The sequence below is a fragment of the Papaver somniferum genome, chromosome 4, assembly GCF_003573695.1.
Source record: "Papaver somniferum cultivar HN1 chromosome 4, ASM357369v1, whole genome shotgun sequence".
NCBI lineage: Eukaryota > Viridiplantae > Streptophyta > Magnoliopsida > Ranunculales > Papaveraceae > Papaver > Papaver somniferum.
Window position 1 is genome coordinate 34,421,959 of NC_039361.1, and position 20,014 is coordinate 34,441,972.

Below are 20,014 nucleotides of genomic sequence, written 5' to 3' on the forward strand. Positions count from 1 at the left end.
GGATGTTTTCCGCACTTTTTCGGGGTTCCTCCGGGGTATTTCTGGGGTGTCTCTGGCATACTTATGGGGAGATTCTGGTACGTTATCTACGGAGGTTCAAATGCCACATTTTGAGCCAATTTCGCCGCAAAAGCTTATTTCTCAAAAAATACCTACAAAGACATAAAATAACCAAATAAGTACAAAATCGAGCACTAACAATATATACAATTGGGACAAATTAGACACATAAATGCGTCTATCATCTCTCAATATATCAAGTTGTTTGACCCTGCTTTGAAAGAAAAGAAGTCAACAACTTCCTTAAGTAAGTATATATGACTCCGCTTTGTCAAGAAAACAGAAAATTGAGAAACTCTTTAAAGCATATGATGGCGGATATAATCTCCTAAAATATATCGTTAAAGATCGTGTGGAAGATGTACGCATAAAAAATTCTGAATGTGATAATCTTCTCCGAAATCTCTTTGTGTTTAAAGAAAGACTTGCAGAAGCTGAAGAAAGATATGACTCTCAACAAAAATGTTTTGATGACAAAGAACTCAGTCATCTTGCCAAAGAAAAATCCTTGGAGACTGACCTTGCAGCTGCTCTTGATAAAGTGACATCACTGGAAGAGAGTTTGAAAAGATTCAATTCTATCTCTACAAAATTGTCTTCTATGATTGGAGCATGTAAAGAACATCGTGATACACGTGGTCTGGGCTATAAACGAATAGACGCTCCAAAAACTAGTAAGATCAATTTTGTTAAAGCTGTTGATAATTCTTCATGTGAAAAAACTTTCGCAGCTGGTTTTATAGCTAAAAACAAGGATTCTACTTCTTCCAAATCTACTCACACGAGAATGGTTAAGAATAATTCCTTTAACTGATATTACTGTGGGAATAAAGGACATTTTGAGCAAAGATGTCGTTTTCGTTTGAAGAATGAAAACCTTCACAACATGCTTATATGGATGTCTAAAGAAGTTATCAAACCTGTCTCTCACATTGTTGGAGTAAAGGGCACTTTCGACAATCAAGAAAACTACTATGATAAGTCTTTTCTTCAATGTGCATTTCAAACGAAAAATGGTAAAAGGAAGAATGGTCGAAGAGTAATTGACTTCTTAAATAACTCTGAAAAGAGGAAAAGACATAGTAGAAAGAAAGAAAAGTCAAGTTTCTTGTTCTATAAGTTTTCTTATGTCGAGCATGACCAATTAATTTGATTACCTTTGTGATTAGTTTGATTGTGTATTTCGATTAGATTAATTATGGGTTCTCTTGTGATTAATCTAATTGTATATTTTGAGTCTCCATAAGTTCACTTATGTTGAGCACTTGTCGATTAAATTAATAATGGGTTTTCTTGTGGTTAGTTTAATTGAATATTTTGGATTCAAATTCGTACTTGTATGTGATTTGTTATGTCCAAAGAAATCCGTGTTTTCTTTCGAAATTAAGGTCGCTCTTGTTGTTCTTTCGGGAATGACATTTTATGGGGGAGAGTTCTTTTGAACTAGTGCTTAATTGCCAAATCTTTGTGGGGAGTGCGGCTGTGGAATATTTTAGGGGTTATCTTCTATCTTTACAAACTCCTTGATGAATGCATTTAGCTTCGGCTTTATGATTGCATCTAAATAAGATGATATGCTTTTGCTTTCTTTTGGTCAAGAAATGTCTCTTTCGGAAATTTCATTAGGATCCCGTTCTTGTATCTTTGCCAATTTTATTGACAAAAAGGGGGAGAATTAATATGTAGTTCACACTACAAATACATATGGTTTTCGGATCATTATGTAAGGGGGAGTGGTTTCCATGTGAGATGGAGTATTGACTAAGGGGGAGTGATACATATCACCATAGTATTGTTGTTGAGGTCGTGATATAATTGGACTTTGACGTTGTGTAATGATACTATGACACTGTATAACAATGATTGAGAACTATTGTTTTCTTGTTGTTATAGCTACGGATTTTCAACAACGATGATGCTAAACTTACAACCTTTGGGATCATTGGAGTACTTGGAAGTGACGAAGATTTCGAGTAATGTTGAAGATTAGACATGTGGAATAGGAGTTACAAAAGTTAATTTATTTATTTTTTGTATTCCATATGCATTAATAGTTTTGTCACTAAAATTAAGAAAGGGGGAGATTGTTAGAGCATTGCTCAGTCGAACTCGCTTGCGTTGCTATCTCAAGCATGTTTGTCAATGTTAGTGATCAAAACTATAAGACGAAAGACGAAAGACTACTCAAGGAACTAATGGATCTTCATCGACTAAAAGGTATGTGGAAACTTGAACTTATCTGTCACTCAAAAGTCTATCTATTTTATCTCCTACTCTTGAGACAAAAGTCGTGCTGATGTAGAGACTTTCATTATACACATTTGCTATTTCGAGCCGAGTTTAACTCGCCTATCTATTTCTCGAAATATGTGTTAGTAAGCTTTCGCTTTAGCCAAATTCATCTTTACCTAGTGACGAATGTCATGTTATGTTTCAATCACTTTGAAAATTGCTCTGACGAAAAATGGTTTGTGAATAACGGCTATATGACGTCCTATGATAATGTTTCAATGATTGAAATGAGAGTTTATATTACATAGCCATTGGTAGGATATAAGCATTGTTATGGAAACACATATATGTATAAGTCCTTACTCCTTGAACCAAAGTTTGCGTACTTTGTTGATCAAGAGAAACGGAATGTGGCGTGAGCCAAGTCCGCGAACTGGCGGAAATTCTCGACCCGAGAATTTCTGCCAGAGTTTGTGAACTCCTTCCGTGAGCTTAAGCCCGCGAACCCAGTCCGCGAACTTGAGAAGGTTATATCTAAAATCGGTTGTTCTTGAACTCATGTTTATTTAAACTAAGGAATGCTTTTGCAAACCGTGGCTATAAAGTTCATGAAATGATTCGAGCGAATCAAACCGTTTTTGCTTCGATTGTGTCTTGTATAGTTACATAAGATCTAAGCAATTGAACAACTATCTAACTAGATCGTTTGAGTCATTTGAACTAGTTATGGTGAAGAAGAATATGGTTGATATGAAAGTGATCATATGGCTAACCATTTGGTTAACTATTGTTGAACCAACAAATGTTAATGTTTGGGAACGGTTCGTAAACCCAAAATTGGACATTTCATTTGTGTGTAACAAGCTAAGTTTTCGATCCAACGGTTGAGAAATATTAGGTTGAATCTAATCAGGTTTTCATCTAACGGTGAATATTGAATGCTTTGTTATCAAGCTAACATTGATTGCAAACCCTGATTTGAAATACTATATAAAGGAGAACTCTAGCAACTGGGAAACCTAATCCCCACACGTTACGTGTGATACTAGTTGCATAACTAGAGTCGATTCTCCTTTAACCTTTGTTTTCTTATTCTAAAACCAGGTTAACGACTTAAAGACTTCATTGGGATTGTGAAGCCATACCGATACTACTTTTCTTATAGTTGTGTGATCTGATCTTGCATCTTCTATCATTACGAGTACGATTGTAATAATTGGCTCAAGATTTATATCTTCGATAGGCAAGATAGAAAAGTAATCACAAACACTTCGTCTCATCGTTTGTGATTCCACAATATCTTTTTTCATTGCATCGATTAGGATTATTGTGAGGTGATTGATAATACTAGGCTGTTCTTCGGGAATATAAGTCCGGTTTATCAATTGGTTCATGTTCACCTTGATTTATCAAAAGACGGAACAAAACTCAGAGTTATATTCATGGGAGACGGATTTATCTATCACCGTAGACTTTTCTATGTGATACAGATTTGTTTCTTAAAGTCTTCGACCTTGGGTCGTAGAAAATCTTAGTTGTCGGTGAGATCATCTAAGGGAATCATGTACGTAGCGTCCTGCTGGGATCAGAGGCATAGGAGCATAAATGTACCTTGGATCAGTGTGAGATTGATTTGGGTTCAACTACAGTCCAGACCGAAGTTAGTTTGGAGTAGGCTAGTGTCTGTAGCGGCTTAATACAGTGTATGTTCAATCTGGACTAGGTCCTGGGGTTTTTCTGCATTTGCGGTTTCCTCGTTAAAAAAATATGGTGTCTGTATTATTTCTTTTCCGCATTATATTTGTTATATAATTGGAATATTACAGGCTGTGCGTTGTTCAATAAATTAGAATATACGACCTTTTGGTTGTTGATTTAAATTGATTGACACTTGGATATTGGTCTTTGGTACCATCCAAGTTATCTCTCTAGTATTTGTTAAAGACTCGCAGATTTCTATTTGCTTGGGGATATATCAAATCGAGAGATTGATATATAAACTCTTTGATATACTTTTTATCTAGATTGAATCTGACTGTCTAGTTGATTCTCTAGAAAGTATATTAGAGTTTTCCATACAGATTGCCAAGCGAAATATTGGGTGTAGTTGTTGTACCCCCACTTTTTCAATTGGTATCAGAGCAGGCAAACACGTTTAAGACCTTACAAGTCTGTGTTTGTAGCGGTCTGACTCTATGGACAAGAGTACTATCTCTAATGATGCAACATCAGTTTGGAGACTCTCGGATGAGCTTCAATGTCCTGAAACTTCTGAGAAAAACTCTATCTCCGGTTCCTTGACTAAATCTGCATTCAACTGTGAAAAATCTCTTGATGATAAGTTGGATGAACTGTCAGATGACAGTGATTCAGAAGAAGGACAAAGTATCGATGAGGAAGTCTCTCAATATATCAAGTTGTTTGACCATGCTTTGAAAGAAAAGAAGTCAACAACTTGTTTGAGTAAGTATATGACTCTGCTTTGTCAAGAAAACAGAAAATTGAGAAAACTCTTTAAAGGATATGATGGCGGATATAATCTCCTAAAATCTCGTTAAAGATCGTGAGGAAGATGTATGCATAAAAAGGTCTGAATGTGATAATCTTCTCTGAAATCTTTTTGTGTTGAAAGAAAGACTTGCAGAAGCTGAAGCAAGATATGACTCTCAACAAAAATGTTTTGATGACAAAGAACTCAGTCATCTTGCCAAAGAAAAATCCTTAGAGACTGACCTTGCAGCTGCTCTTGATAAAGTGAAATCACTGGAAGAGAGTCTGAAAAGATTCAATTCTAGCTCTACAAAATTGTCTTCTATGATGGGAGCATGTAAAGAACATCGTGATATACGTGGTCTGGGCTATAAAGGAATGGATGCTCCAAAAAGTAGTAAGATCAATTTTGTTAAAGTTGTTGATAATTCTTCATATGAAAAACTTTCGCAGCTGGTTATATGGCTAAAAATAAGGATTCTACTTCTTCCAAATCTACTCACACGAGAATGATTAAGAATAATTCCTTTAACTGATATTACTGTGGGAATAAAGGACATTCTGAGCAAAGATGTCGTATTCGTTTGAGGAATGAAAAACTTCACAACATGCTTGTATGGATGTCTAAAGAAGTTATCAAACCTGTCTCTCACATTGTTGGAGTAAAGGGCACCTTCGACAATCAAGAAAACTACTATGATAAGTTTTTTCTTAATTGTGCCTTTGAAACGAAAAATGGTAGAAGGAAGGATGGTCGAAGAGTAACTGACTTCTTAAATAACTCTGAAAAAAGGAAAATACATAGGAGAAAGAAAGAAAAGTCAAGTTTCTTGTCACCCCCTGGAGAAGGCCGCAATTTCAAGAGTTCAGCTCCAGATTGCTTACATATCAATAATCGAGTCTCAGAACTTAAGGTAAGCATAAACAGACTCAAACGGGGAATCAAAAAAACAAGGAAAGCGATTGACTCGGGTACTCCTAGTTACTCTCTTAATAAAACTCCTTCAACTATGTCATGTGATTTGTCTCTAAATCCTTTTGAAGGAGAAAAAGAAGAAGTCAAAATTGATGAGCAAAATGCTCATCCTAATACTCCATGACTGCTCAATACAACATCCATCTTTTAATTTAAGAAGGATGCTCATTGTTCTCAAGAAATGTGTCTTGAGAAGTGCTGTCAAGGTTGTATGTTCTCTCTTCTTGTTGTTGATCTTTAAAATCTGTTGAGCTTCGCTCCAGTCTTTCTCTTATAGATAATCATGATCTTTCTTCCATGAGAATTTTTTTTCCTGTTTGCGTGTACTTCCTCTAAATAGTCGGTTCTCAACTATTTGTCGTGGCTTTCGAAATCCATTCTTCTTTTGGTCGCATCTTAAGGCTGTGACCACCAGTGCACAAACTCTTGGCCTACACGAACGTGTACAAGTTTTCCTAGGGTTTTCTGTGGAACTTATTTATATATTTGGGTGTCATCCCGTGTTACACTGTTCTTAAAGGTCAAAGGGATTTACCAATTCGGTGTGCACAATGAATGGAGGAAACGAAGATGATGAAGTCAAGAAGGGGAAGACTATCTAGTTTCATGAGAATCCTGTTTTCATAACATGCCTTCATGCCATTGATCATGAATACAAACTACCAGTTCAAACATCATCACAACTGGTAGGTAATCTTCTTCAAGATTTTGAAGTCGTTCGTGAACAACTCGGAATTGCAACAAGCAATCTTGAGTTTTTGAAAAACAAACTGAAGAAAGCATCTGATGAGCTCGTCTATGTTCAATCTCTCGTTTCTTACCGGATCTAGTGTTTTTCAGATCATGTTATCTATAGGAGTTTGTTTGCCTAGTAAATCTTCTATTTTTCTTGTTTTTATTAGAAGAATAACTAGAGTTTGGAATAGCCATTATTGTGATTACACATAGTTATGTCCAACGTTTTCATCTTTATGTTTTTATATTTATTGGTTTAAATTGTAAATTTGATTGGAAGATGATTTTTGCAGTATTAATCTTTATGATTTTATATATTGCAACATTGTTATGGGATGTGTGTGTTTACGTCCGTGAACTTGACCATCCCATACCTTGTCAAAAGTAAAGTCTTTCGTATGTCGATATTCATATGTTGATAAAAGAATGAATGGACTTTTGACAAATACAAAAGTTAAGCCTATATTGTCAATTTTTGATGGAAGATAGGTTAAAATCTTTTGTTTGCAAGGATTATGTCTATTAAATGTCGTTATGCAAATAGTGATGGAAAATAGAATAAATCCTTGTGTATTCAGCAGTAATTGATCTTCCCTGATCATATTTTATGTATTACTGTGACTCCGTGAAGTGTCTTATGTTGATCATTGAACGACCAAGTTGATTATTTTCATGATTAGTTATGTTGTTGTTCCGTAAGGTACTTTATGTCGATCATATTCAACTAAATTGATCATCTTGTTTGGTTATTTAGTTGTTTCTCTGTAAGTTTTCTTATGTAGAGCATGACCAATTAATTTGATTACTTTTGTGATTAGTTTGATTGTGTATTTCGATTAGATTAGTTATGGGTTCTCTTGTGATTAATCTAATTGTATATTTTGAGTCTCCAAAAGTTCACTTATGTTGAGCACTTTCGATTAAATTAATCATGGGTTTTCTTGTGGTTAGTTTAATTGAATATTTTGGATTCAAATTCATACTTGTATGTGATTTTTTATGTCCAAAGAACTCCTTCTTTTCTTGTTGTTCTTTCGGGAATGACATTTTATGGGGGAGAGTTCTTTTGAACTAGTGCTTAATTGCCAAATCTTTGTGGGGAGTGCTGTTGTGGAATATTTTAGGGGTTATCTTGTATCTTTACAAACTCCTTGATGAATGCATTTAGCTTCGGCTTTATGATTGCATCTAAATAAGATGATATACTTTTGCTTTTTTTGGTCAAGAAATGTCTCTTTTGGAAATTTCATTAGGATCTCGTTTTTGTACCTTTGCCAATTTTATTGACAAAAAGAGGGAGAATTAATATGTAGTTCACACTACAAATACATATGGTTTTCGGATCATTATGTAAGGGGGAGTGGTTTCCATGTGATATGGAGTATTGACTAAGGGGGAGTGATACATATCACCATAGTATTGTTGTTGAAGTTGTGATACAATTGGACTTTGATGTTATGTAATGATACTATGATACTGTATAACAATGATTGAGAACTATTGTTTTCATGTTGTTATAGCTACGGATTTTCAACAACGATGATGCTAAACTTACAACCTTTGGGATCATTGGAGCACTTGGAAGTGACGAATATTTCGAGTAATGTTGAAGATTAGACATGTGGAATAGGAGCTACAAAAGTTAATTTATTTATTTTTTGTATTCCAAAATGTATTAATAGTTTTGTCACTAATATTGACAAAGGGGGAGATTTGTAGAGCATTGCTCGGTCGAACTCGCATGCGTTGCTATCTCAAGCATGTTTGTCAATGTTAGTGATCAAAACAATAAGTCTTGATTTCTAGCCTGCATAGCTAAAGGTCTCGGACTAGGATAGAAATTATATTTATTCTATCTCCTACTCTTAAGACAAAAGTCGTGCTGATGTATAGACTTTCATTTATACACATTTTCTATTTCGAGCCGAGTTTAACTCGCCTATATATTTCTCGAAATATGTGTTGGTAAGCTTTCTCTTTAGCCAAATTCATCTTTACCTAGTGACGAATGTCATGTTATGTTTCAATCACTTTGAAAATTGCTCTGACAAAAAATGGTATGTGAATAACGGTTATATGACGCCCTCTGAGAATGTTTCAATGATTGAAATGAGAGTTTAGATTACATAACCATCGGTAGGATATAAGCATTGTTGTGGAAACACATATATGTATAAGTCCTTATTCCTTGAACCAAAGTTTGCGAACTTTGTTGATCAAGAGAAACGGGCGAACTGGTGGAAGTTCTCGACCCGAGAATTTCTGCTGGAGTTTGTGAACTCCTTCCGTGAGCTTAAGTCCGCCAACTTGAGCAGGTTATATCTAAAATCAGTTTTTCTTGAACTCATGTTTATTTAAACTAAGGAATGATTTTTCAAACCGTGGCTATAAAGTTCATGAACTGATTCGAGTGAATCAAAACGTTTTTGCTTCGATTGTGTCTTGTGTAGTTACATAAGTTCTAAGCAATTGAACAACTCTCTAACTAGTTCATTGAGTCATTTGAACTACTTATGGTGAAGAAGAATATGGTTGATATGAAAGTGATCATATGGCTAACCATTTGGTTAACTATTGTTGAACCAACAAATGTTAATGTTTGGGAACGGTTCGTAAACCCAAAATTGGACATTTCATTTGTGTGTAGCAAGCTAAGTTTTCGATCCAACGGTTGAGAAATATTAGGTTGAATCTAATCAGGTTTTCATCTAACGGTGAATATTGAATGCTTTGTTACCAAGCTAACATTGATTGCAAACCCTGATTTGAAAGACTATATAAAAGAGAACTCTAGAAACTGGGAAACCTAATCCCCACACCTTACGTGTGATACTAGTTGCATAGCTAGAGTCGATTCTCCTTTAACCTTTGGTTTCCTCTTCTAAAACCAGGTTAACGACTTAAAGACTTCATTGGGATTGTGAAGCCAGACCGATACTACTTTTCTTGTACTTGTGTGATCTGATCTTGCATCTTCTGTCATTATGAGTACGATTGTAATAATTGTCTCGAGATTTATATCTCTGATAGGCAAGATGGAAAAGTAATCACAAACACTTCGTCTCATCGTTTGTGATTCCACAATATCTTTTTTCGTTGCGTCGATTAGGATTATTGTGAGGTGATTGATAATACTAGGATGTTCTTCGGCAATATAAGTCCGGTTTATAAATTGGTTTTTGTTCACCTTGATTTATCAAAAGACGGAACAAAACTCATAGGTATATTCGTGGGAGACGGATTTATCTATCACCGTAGACTTTTCTGTGTGATACAGATTTGTTTATTAAAGTCTTCGACTTTGGGTCGTAGCAACTCTTAGTTGTGGGTGAGATCATCTAAGGGAATCAAGTAAGTAGCATCCTGCTGGGATCAGAGGCGTAGGAGCATAACTGTACCTTGGATCAGTGTGAGATTGATTTGGGTTCAACTACAGTCCATACCGAAGTTAGTTTGGAGTAGGCTAGTGTTTGTAGCGGCTTAATACAATGTATGCTCAATCTGGACTAGGTCCCGGGGTTTTTCTACGTTTGCGGTTTCCTCGTTAACAAAATTCTGGTGTCTGTGTTATTTCTTTTCTGCATTATATTTTGTTATATAATTGAAATATCACAGGTTGTGCGTTGTTCAATCAATTAGAATATCCGACATTTTGGTTGTTGATTTAAATTCATTGACACTTGGATATTGGTCTTTGGTACCATCCAAGTTATCTCTCTAGTATTTGATAAAGACTCGCAGATTTCAATTTGCTTGAGTGTATATCAAATCGACAGATTTAGATATAAACTCTTTGATATACTTTTTATCTAGATTGAGTCTGACTGTCTAGTTGATTATCTAGAAAGTATATTGGAGTTTGTCCATACAGATTGCTAAGCGAGATATTGGGTGTGGTTGTTGTACCCCCACTTTTTTACAGCAGAAACAATTTTCACCCATAAACACCTAGCAACTGGAAACCTAATCCCCACACCTCCTGTGTGATACTAGTTGTATATGCTAGATTCGATTTTCCTTTAACCTTAGGTTTTTCACGAAACCTTGTAGGTTAACGACTTGAAGACTTCATTGGGATTGTGAAGCCAGACCCAACTATTTTCTCTGTAGTTGCGTGTTCTGATCTTAGTTCTTCTATCGTGATTGAGTATTATCTTTGCTAAGATTTTCTTGAGATTTATCTCCAATAGGTAAGATTAAAAGTAGTCACAAACATCTTCGTCTCATCGTTTGTGATTCCACAATATCTTGTTACGCTACCATACGATTAAGATTATTGTGAGGTGATTGATAATACTAGGCTGTTCTTCGGGAATATAAGTCTGGGTTATCAATTGGTTCCTATTCACCTTGATTTATCAAAAGATGGAACAAAACTCATAGGTATTTTTGTGGGAGACAGCTTTATCTATTCCAATAGACTTTTCTGTGTGAGATAGATTTGTTTATCAAGTCTTCCACTGGGTCGTAGCTAGGGGTGTAAATTTTGCCCGGCAGCCCAAGGCCCAGTACCGTCCGCCCTGTCCCATGACAGCCCATGGGTGCCCGTGGCCCATTACGGGCTAGCCCGACCTAGCTCATTTAAATAAGAGGGCGGGCACAAGCCACAAGTCAAATTTTCTTGCCCGACCCAATACCCTCCCTGTTATCCCATCAATGTTACCCGCCCTATTATCCCGTCAATGTTATCCATTTACTTAGCCTAAATGACTGTTTTCACTTTTTTAATCCTTCTATGTACTTGGTACAGATATTCAATACGGTCAATCCTCATAGTTCTCATATGTATTTCTTAACTTTTACTCAATAGGAATCTAAATTTGTTAACCATATAAAGAAAATATTGAGCACAATCTAAGGCAGTTTCCTTATATGATGATTCAGTTCAGGAAAAATTAGAGGAAGTTTGGTTTATCTTGTTCCCATCTCAATCTCGTATTTGATTATTAATTTTAAATAAAACTTCTGTGTTATTACATTACTTTCTTTTTATTTTTAATAATATATATATTTTTGTAATATTAATTTTAAGTAATATTCAAGGCCCTCCCGGCCCTACCCGCCCGAGCCCAAATTACATAACAGGCTTGGGCAGGCCATGGTACAGATAAATCGTCCTGCCCGCCCAGCCCTTTTAATTTCATGGGTAAGAGATGTTCCTGCCCGCCCTATACCGTCCCATTTAATAATTAGGCCGGGCTGCCCGACCCGGCCCAATTTACACTCCTAGTCGTAGCAACTCTTGGTTGTGGGTGAGATCAGCTAAGGGAATCAAGTGCGTAGTATCCTGCTGGGATCAGAGACGTAAGGAGCGCAATTGTACCTTGAATCAGTGTGAGATTGATTAGGTTTCAACTTCAATCCAGTCTGAAGTTCATTGGTAGTATAGGCTAGTGTCTGTAACGACTTAATACAGTGTGGTGTTCAAAGCTGGACTAGGTCCCGAGGTTTTTCTGCATTTGCGATTTTCCTCGTTAACAAAATTCTGATGTCTGTGTTATTTCTTTTCCGCATTACATTTATTATATAATTGACATATCACAGGTTATGCGTTAAGATCAATCAATTAGATAATCCAACCTTTGGTTGATGATATAAATTGATTGACACTTGAACATTGGTCTTTGGTACCGTTCAAGTTATTTCTCTTATATTCAATCGATCTCGCAAATTCCTATTTGTTGATTGCAGGTTGAATTGAGAAATATAGATATCCCTCTTTTCACTACACCAAATTCCCGGATTCGTAACAGGAATTCGTAACGGCTTATGGGCTGTTACAATTTCCGTCACAAAAGGCCTTTACAAAATGTTTGTAACAGGCTGTAGGCGTTACTAAATTTTGAAAAATTCGTAACAGGCGAGGCCGTTACGTTTGTTTTTAGGCTTGCCACTCACACGCTTGGTCATACTGGGTCGTAACACTTGTAGTTTGTGCATATGCTATCCACATGCGTGGTTTTTAGCCTTTCATCTACACCGTGTATGCCTAAAATAATATCTCCACCCTTCATTTCACTCTCGAGATGCATCTCAATCATAAAACCCTAGATTTTATTTCCACTCATCTCTTCTCTCTTTCAGTCCGCCTCATTGTCTCTCTTCCTCTCTTCTTTCTCTTAATCTCTCTGCCCAAAAGAACAAAGAAACAGATACTCTTCTCCTTCATTCTATACAATCATCCTCCTTGTTTCTACACAGAGCAAACACAAATCTCTAGATTTGATTCCCAAACAGATACTCTTCGATTACTAGAAGAAAAAAATCCTAGCTATCTCTTTCACGCCGTACCTTGCATACTCTCTTTCATTCTGGTTTCTAGAGACCTACAAAAGCTTAGCCGTTCATCACTTTCTTCGATCTACAATCATGTACTTCGATCTATAAAATAGTTTCTTTTCTTACCGTGATAATCGAAGAAGAGTACAACAGAAATCAGTGAAGATATTTTGGTTAGAAGCTATTCTTCCATTTGGAATTCTCGTGGATTTCTAAAGGGTAATTCTCAGTATTGGTTAATTAAAAGTTATTCTCAGTATATCTTTATGTTAATTGTTTAACCCTAAACTTCTTGAAATAATTAGGGGTTTTGTTGTTTGCAGATTTTGGTTTGAAGGAGAAGTTTATTCTTTTCCTTCGATTACTTATGAGAAGGTTTGATTTTACTTTTCTCTTTTTAATTAGGGTTCTTTTGGAATCGTAGAGGTTTTGCATGAATGGGGTTTAACTGCCAATTTCTTTCACAGATGGACAGCATTCCTGTTGTGGGTGACAAATCTACTGCCAAGAAAGGTAAACAATTATTTGTTGGGGTTTAATTGCATGAATGGGGTTTAACTCCCACCACAATGCCATTTTCAAAGGTTGGGGTATTTTATTTGATGCACTGATTAAAAAGTGTTCATTTGAATTGAATATTTCTGTCTTCGGATCATTATTCCACTTCATGTTTTTTGTTATCTAAAGATGTTGAATGTTAGTAATCACTCTCACTTTGTAATTTGTGTTGCAACTTTTGTGGATTATAACAGGTCATCAAAGAGGAGATGGAGAGATCTTTCAGAAACACAAATATGAAGTCATTAAATCATTCGTCATATTTGAGACTGCAAGTCTTGCCAGAGGATTACTGGGATTTGGATGACAAGTTATCTTGTCTGACAGACTTATCTCTTGGTGATCTGAAGGCATTTATCCCGGAGCTTCTTTCTGAGGTACATTAGTCAGTGCTCACCTAATTACTTTCTTGTCCTCTGACCAAAGCTACTGCGATGACCAATGCAGGCATCTCTTACACATGACATGTCCTGCAATAGGTCCGAATTCAATTGTTGAACACGTAAAATTCAGAACTAATTGAATGAACTTAATTTCATTTTTGTCTACTTCTGTTTATCCTAATAATATCAGATGTTCTAGCTCAAACTTAAAAGACTACGCCACGTGTTTTGGCATGCATGTTCAAATTGGATTTTTTGTGATTGAATCGTGCGCAAGGTGTTATTATGAACATGAACCAATGTAGTTAATATCGGATATCGGTTCATCTCGGCCGGGACCGATACACTGGTACGATTTTATATCGGGGATATTATCGTTGAAATATCGGTATAATATCGGTTCTAGATTTAGAGACTATAATTTTATATTAAACATTTTCTCCACACATTTTCGGATAAGATATAATAGATAACATCAATTTTATCAAAAAAACAAAAGAGTAACTTTAGTAACTTGCTTCGAGAGCTACATGCACCTCTACTACCATCTGGAAGACTTTCTTCGCCAAAATTAACCTTAAACTTTATAGAAAATGACCAATACCGTCTCATATCGGGAAATGTAGGAAAATTTCGTATCGACCGATACGTCGGATATTTGACCGAAACGGCCGATATTCGACCGATACGGCCGATATTATCGGGCGAATATCGTATCCCCGATATCCTTCTTATCGTATCGTTCTGGGCCGATATCCGAAATATCCCCGATATATCGGCCGATACGGCCGATATTGACTACATTGATATGAACTTCTCTTGCTGATGTAAAAACTCCTAATGCTTTACTACTGTGCAGGCATGCCTTAAGTTGATAGAAGGGATAATTGGCGTTTGGTACTCAGGTTTAGACTAACACTAGGCTTTGGTCTAACATTTGTCCGACGTTAGGCTTTGGTACCTGGACCAGACGTTGATCTACAATGACTAGGTTAAGTTCTAACTTCTGTTTAGTAATTATTAGAAAATTAATATAAAATTTAATTATTAAACAGATTACTATAATACCCTTCAGTTTTCTTAATATTTACAAGAAAAACTCCACATCAACCACCATTTAAATCTCGGGCCAGCCAAACCCATCAGAATCTTCATTCTTGGTAGCAGCAGTAGAACCATTCCTCACCTAAATTGACCAAACCGTAGCCTCCAGATCAAACTGATGATCGCAAAATCTCCTCAAGATCGAAATCTAAGAAAACTCATTTCAATTCTTGCCCCAATTCTTCTGTATCTAAATTTAAATCTCTAATTTCAACTTCTCAACTCCATTACCGACTGTTGTATCATCTTCTTTTTCAAGTTCTTCACCAGATTTCACCATCAGACCTTTAAATTTCAATTTCTCTTTGATTAGATAGCAGCAACAACAATCTCAGCCACTGTTAATTCTTTCAAATTCTCCTTCATAAGAACAATTGATAAAGAACACAACACCATCTTCTGCAATTTCAGCTTCAAACCCTCAATTTGTCACCAACTCAGTAGCAACAAGCTCCATTCATCCCATTCCTTTCTATTTCTTCAAATACCCTTCTGCATCTCGACCTCCACCGCAACAAATCTTCTCTCAATCTCTGTAAAAAGCTGCATCCGTATTTCCCCACTCATCTCCGTCAAACCCTAGCCAAAACCAATCACGGATTCAACTATTTCTTTTCTTCTTCCTTGATTCGAATTTAGTAATCATATTGAAATCTCAACTGAAACCATATTAAAACTCAATTGAACCCATATTGAATAATCGATTCCGTTATGAATCTCAACTGAAATCCCTATTGAATATAACTGAAACCCCTACTAAATTGATTATGTATGAGCTCAAATTGAAACCCAAAGAAGAATCAAAACCCTAAATTCATTTTTAATTTGAAACCCAATTCTTCAAAACATCAAAACCCTAACTGAACCTTAATGATTTCTTTAAAAACTGAACCCTAATCATTTCTGCAACAACAATAGTAAACCACATAACCTCTGTTTGCCTTATTCTTTCATCAAATCAAACCCTAGGTTCTAAATCTCTGAAACAGTTTTTACTTCATCACTCGCATCCAAGTAAACCAAATCCTCATACATTTACATGATGGGTTTCAACGAAAAAAAAAGAAAAAAAAATTATACAACGGAGATTATAGAAGTGATGGATGTAGCAGACAAAGAAAAAGAGTGGAGAAAGAATTTGTGGTGTGAATAAACCACCGCCCACTGATACATATGAAAAAGAGAAGGATTAATCAGGGGTATACTTGTAAACCCAGAATTTCACAATATTTTCATTTTAGAAAATTAAGTTAAGTTTGGTCATAAACAATCAACGGGAGTCAACGTCTGGTTCAGGTACCAAAGCCTAACGTTGGACAAATGTTAGATCAAAGCCTAGTGTTTGTCTAAACCTAAGTACCAAACGCCAATTATCCCTTGATAGAAAGGTTCAAAGAAAGGAAAGAAAATGTCAAGGTAAGATTGTTAATGGGTCACAACGCCTCTATGATGTGTTTCATGGACTTGTTTTTGACCGTCTTTTTATTTTTATTTTTACAGATGGATGTATTTAACACATTCATTGAGCTACTGTGTCAAACTGGAACTGTCACCAAGGGCCAAATTGAAATTAATGAATTGAGGCAAGTGTATATATTTTGCTTGGAAGGATGGTGTCTGTTAAGTTTTATTCTTTTTGTATATCGCTTGGTACTTAGATTGGATGTGATGATGGCGTCTTCTTCTTGATTGGGATGGTTTTCTTTTTATATTACAAGTTTCTTGATTGCTAAGGTATAAAATAGTGTTGGTTAAGGAGCGAGGTTCCTTAGGTCCAGTCTTTTGTGCTGTCACATTTTAGCACCATAACAAGTACGAGTATGTGTTTGACATGGTGATAATTCTTTTAACATTGTTGTGGACATATTGTGCTAGTAATATAATAGTCTTTTGTGGCATATTGCTTGTCGGCATCATCATAATGTCTTTGTAATTGTGCTATAAAGAGTGTTCAGTAAAGATAGTGGTATCCTTATGAAAAGTGGGGGTACAACAACCACACCCAATATTTCGCTTAGCAATCTGTATGGACAAACTTTAATATACTTTCTAGAGAATCAATTAGACAGTCAGACTCAATCTAAATAAAAAGTATATCAAAGAGTTTATATCTCAATCTCTCAATTTGATTATACTCAAGAAAATAGAAATCTGCGAGTCTTTATCAAATACTAGAGAGATAACTTGATTGGTACCAAAGACCAATATCCAAGTGCCAATCAATTTAAATCAACAACCAAAAGGTCGGATATTCTAATTGATTGAACAACGCACAGCCTGTGATATTTCAATTATATAACAAAATATAATGCAGAAAAGAAATAACACAGACACCAGAATTTTGTTAACGAGGAAACCACAAATGCAGAAAAACCCCGGGACCTAGTCCAGATTGAACATACACTTTATTAAGTCGCTACAGACACTAGCGTACTCCAAACTAACTTCGGTCTGGACTGTAGTTGAACCCCAATCAATCTCACACTGATCCAAGGTACAGTTATGCTCCTATGCCTCTGATCCCAGCAGGACGCTACGTACTTGATTCCCTTAGCTGATCTCACCCACAACTAAGAGTTCCTACGACCCAAAGTCGAAGACTTTAATAAACAAATCTGTATCACACAGAAAAGTCTACGGTGATAGATAAATCCGTCTCCCACGAATATACCTATGAGTTTTGTTCCGTCTTTTGATAAATCAAGGTGAACAAAAACCAATTTATAAACCGGACTTATATTGCCGAAGAACATCCTAGTATTATCAATCACCTCACAATAATCCTAATCGACGCAGCGAAAAAGATATTGTGGAATCACAAACGATGAGACGAAGTGTTTGTAATTACTTTTCTATCTTGCCTATCGGAGATATAAATTTCAAGCCGATTATTACAATCGTACTCGTAACGATAGAAGATGCAAGATCAGATCACACAACTACAAGAAAAGTAGTATCGGTCTGGCTTTACAATCCCAATGAAGTCTTTAAATCGTTAACCCGGTTTTTAGAAGAAGAAACCAAAGGTTAAAGGAGAATCGACTCTAGCTATGCAACTAGTATCACACGTAAGGTGTGGGGATTAGGTTTCCCAGTTGCTAGAGTTCTCCTTTATATAGTCTTTCAAATCAGGGTTTGCAATCAATGTTAGCTTGGTAACAAAGCATTCAATATTCACCGTTAGATGAAAACCTGATTAGATTCAAGCTAATATTTCTCAACCGTTGGATCGATAACTTAGCTTGTTACACACAAATGAAATGTCCAATTTTGGGTTTACGAACCGTTCCCAAACATTAACATTTGTTGGTTCAACAACAGTTAACCAAACGGTTAGCCATATGATCACTTTCATATCAACCATATTCTTCTTCACCATAACTAGCTCAAATGACTCAAACGAACTAGTTAGAGAGTTGTTCAATTGCTTAGAACTTATGTAACTACACAAGACACAATCGAAGCAAAAACGGTTTGATTCACTCGAATCGGTTCATGAACTTTATAGCCACGGTTTGCAAAAGCATTCCTTAGTTTATATAAACATGAGTTCAAGAACAACCGATTTTAGATATAACCTGCTCAAGTTCGTGGACTGGGTTCGCGGACTTAAGCTCACGGAAGGAGTTCACAAACTTCAACAGAAATTTTCAGGTCGAGAACTTCCGCCAGTTCGCGGACTTGGCTCACGCCACATTCCGTTTCTCTTGATCAACAAAGTTCGCAAACTTTGGTTCAAGGAATAAGGACTTATACATATATGTGTTTCCACAACAATGCTTATATTCTACCAATGGTTATGTAATCTAAACTCTCATTTCAATCATTGAAACATTCTTAGAGGACGTCATATAGCCGTTATTCACAGACCATTTTTTGTCAGGGCAATTTTCAAAGTGATTGAAACATAACATGACATTCGTCACTAGGTAAAGATGAATTTGGCTAAAGCGAAAGCTTACCAACACATATTTCGAGAAATAGATAGGCGAGTTAAACTCGGCTTGAAATAGCAAATGTGTATAATGAAAGTCTATACATCAGCACGACTTTTGTCTCAAGAGTAGGAGATAGAATAGAAAGACTTTTGAGTGACAGATAAGTTCAAGTCTCCACATACCTTTTAGTCGATGAAGATCCACCAGTTCCTTGAGTAGTCCTTCGTCTTGTATGATGATTGACATGGAGTCTTGAGCTCAACTACACTTTCTATCATAGTCCGAGACCTTTAGCTATGTAGGATAGAAATCAAGACTTATAGTTTTGATCACTAACATTGACAAACATGCTTGAGATAACAACGCATGCGAGTTAGACCGAGCAATGCTCTAACAATCTCCCCCTTTGTCAATTTTAGTGACAAAACTATTAATACATATGAAATACAAAAAATAAATTAATTAACTTTTGTAGCTCCTATTCCACATGTCTAATCTTCAACATTACTCGAAATATTTGTCACTTCCAAGTACTCCAATGATCCCAAAGGTTGTAAGTTTAGCATCATCGTTGTTGAAAATCCGTAGCTATAACAACAAGAAAACAATAGTTCTCAATCATTGTTATACAGTGTCATAGTATCATTACACAGCGTCAAAGTTCAATTGTATCTCAACTTCAACAACAATACTATGGTGACATGTATCACTCCCCCTTAGTCAATACTCCATCTCACATGGAAACCACTCCCCCTTACATAATGATCCGAAAACCATATGTATTTGTAGTGTGACCTACATATTAATTCTCCCCCTTTTTGTCAATAAAATTGGCAAAGATACAAGAACGGGATCCTAATGAAATTTTCGAAAGAGACATTTCTTGACCAAAAGAAAGCAAAAGTATATCATCTTATTTAGATGCAATCATAAAGCCGAAACTAAATGCATTCATCAAAGAGTTTGTAAAGGTACAAGATAACCCCTAAAATATACCACAGCCGCACTCCCCACAAAGATTTGACAATTAAGCACAAGTTCAAAAAGAACTCTCCCCCATAAAATGTCATTCCCGAAAGAACAACAAGAGCGACCTTAATTTCGAAAGAAAAGAAGGATGTCTTTTGACACAACACACAAAGAACTCTGACAGAAAAATCAATCCTACGGAAACAAATGCAGAATTGAAGTAAACACTTAATGGAGTTTCAAACTCAATTGCCCAAAATATCGAGATAAGCACAGGGGCAAGAGTCATA

The 20,014-nt window shown here is 36.0% G+C and overlaps 1 protein-coding gene across 1 annotated transcript; it reads left to right on the forward strand.

Annotated features, from left to right (window-relative positions):
* The first annotated feature begins 12,590 nt into the window (after positions 1-12,590).
* Positions 12,591-14,005, forward strand: LOC113273716 (nardilysin-like). The gene is made up of 4 exons (XM_026523349.1): positions 12,591-12,991; positions 13,096-13,147; positions 13,240-13,285; positions 13,525-14,005. The coding sequence occupies exons 2-4, from the start codon at positions 13,140-13,142 to the stop codon at positions 13,714-13,716; spliced, it is 246 nt and encodes an 81-aa protein (XP_026379134.1). The 5' UTR covers positions 12,591-12,991; positions 13,096-13,139; the 3' UTR covers positions 13,717-14,005.
* The last annotated feature ends 6,009 nt before the right edge of the window (positions 14,006-20,014 follow it).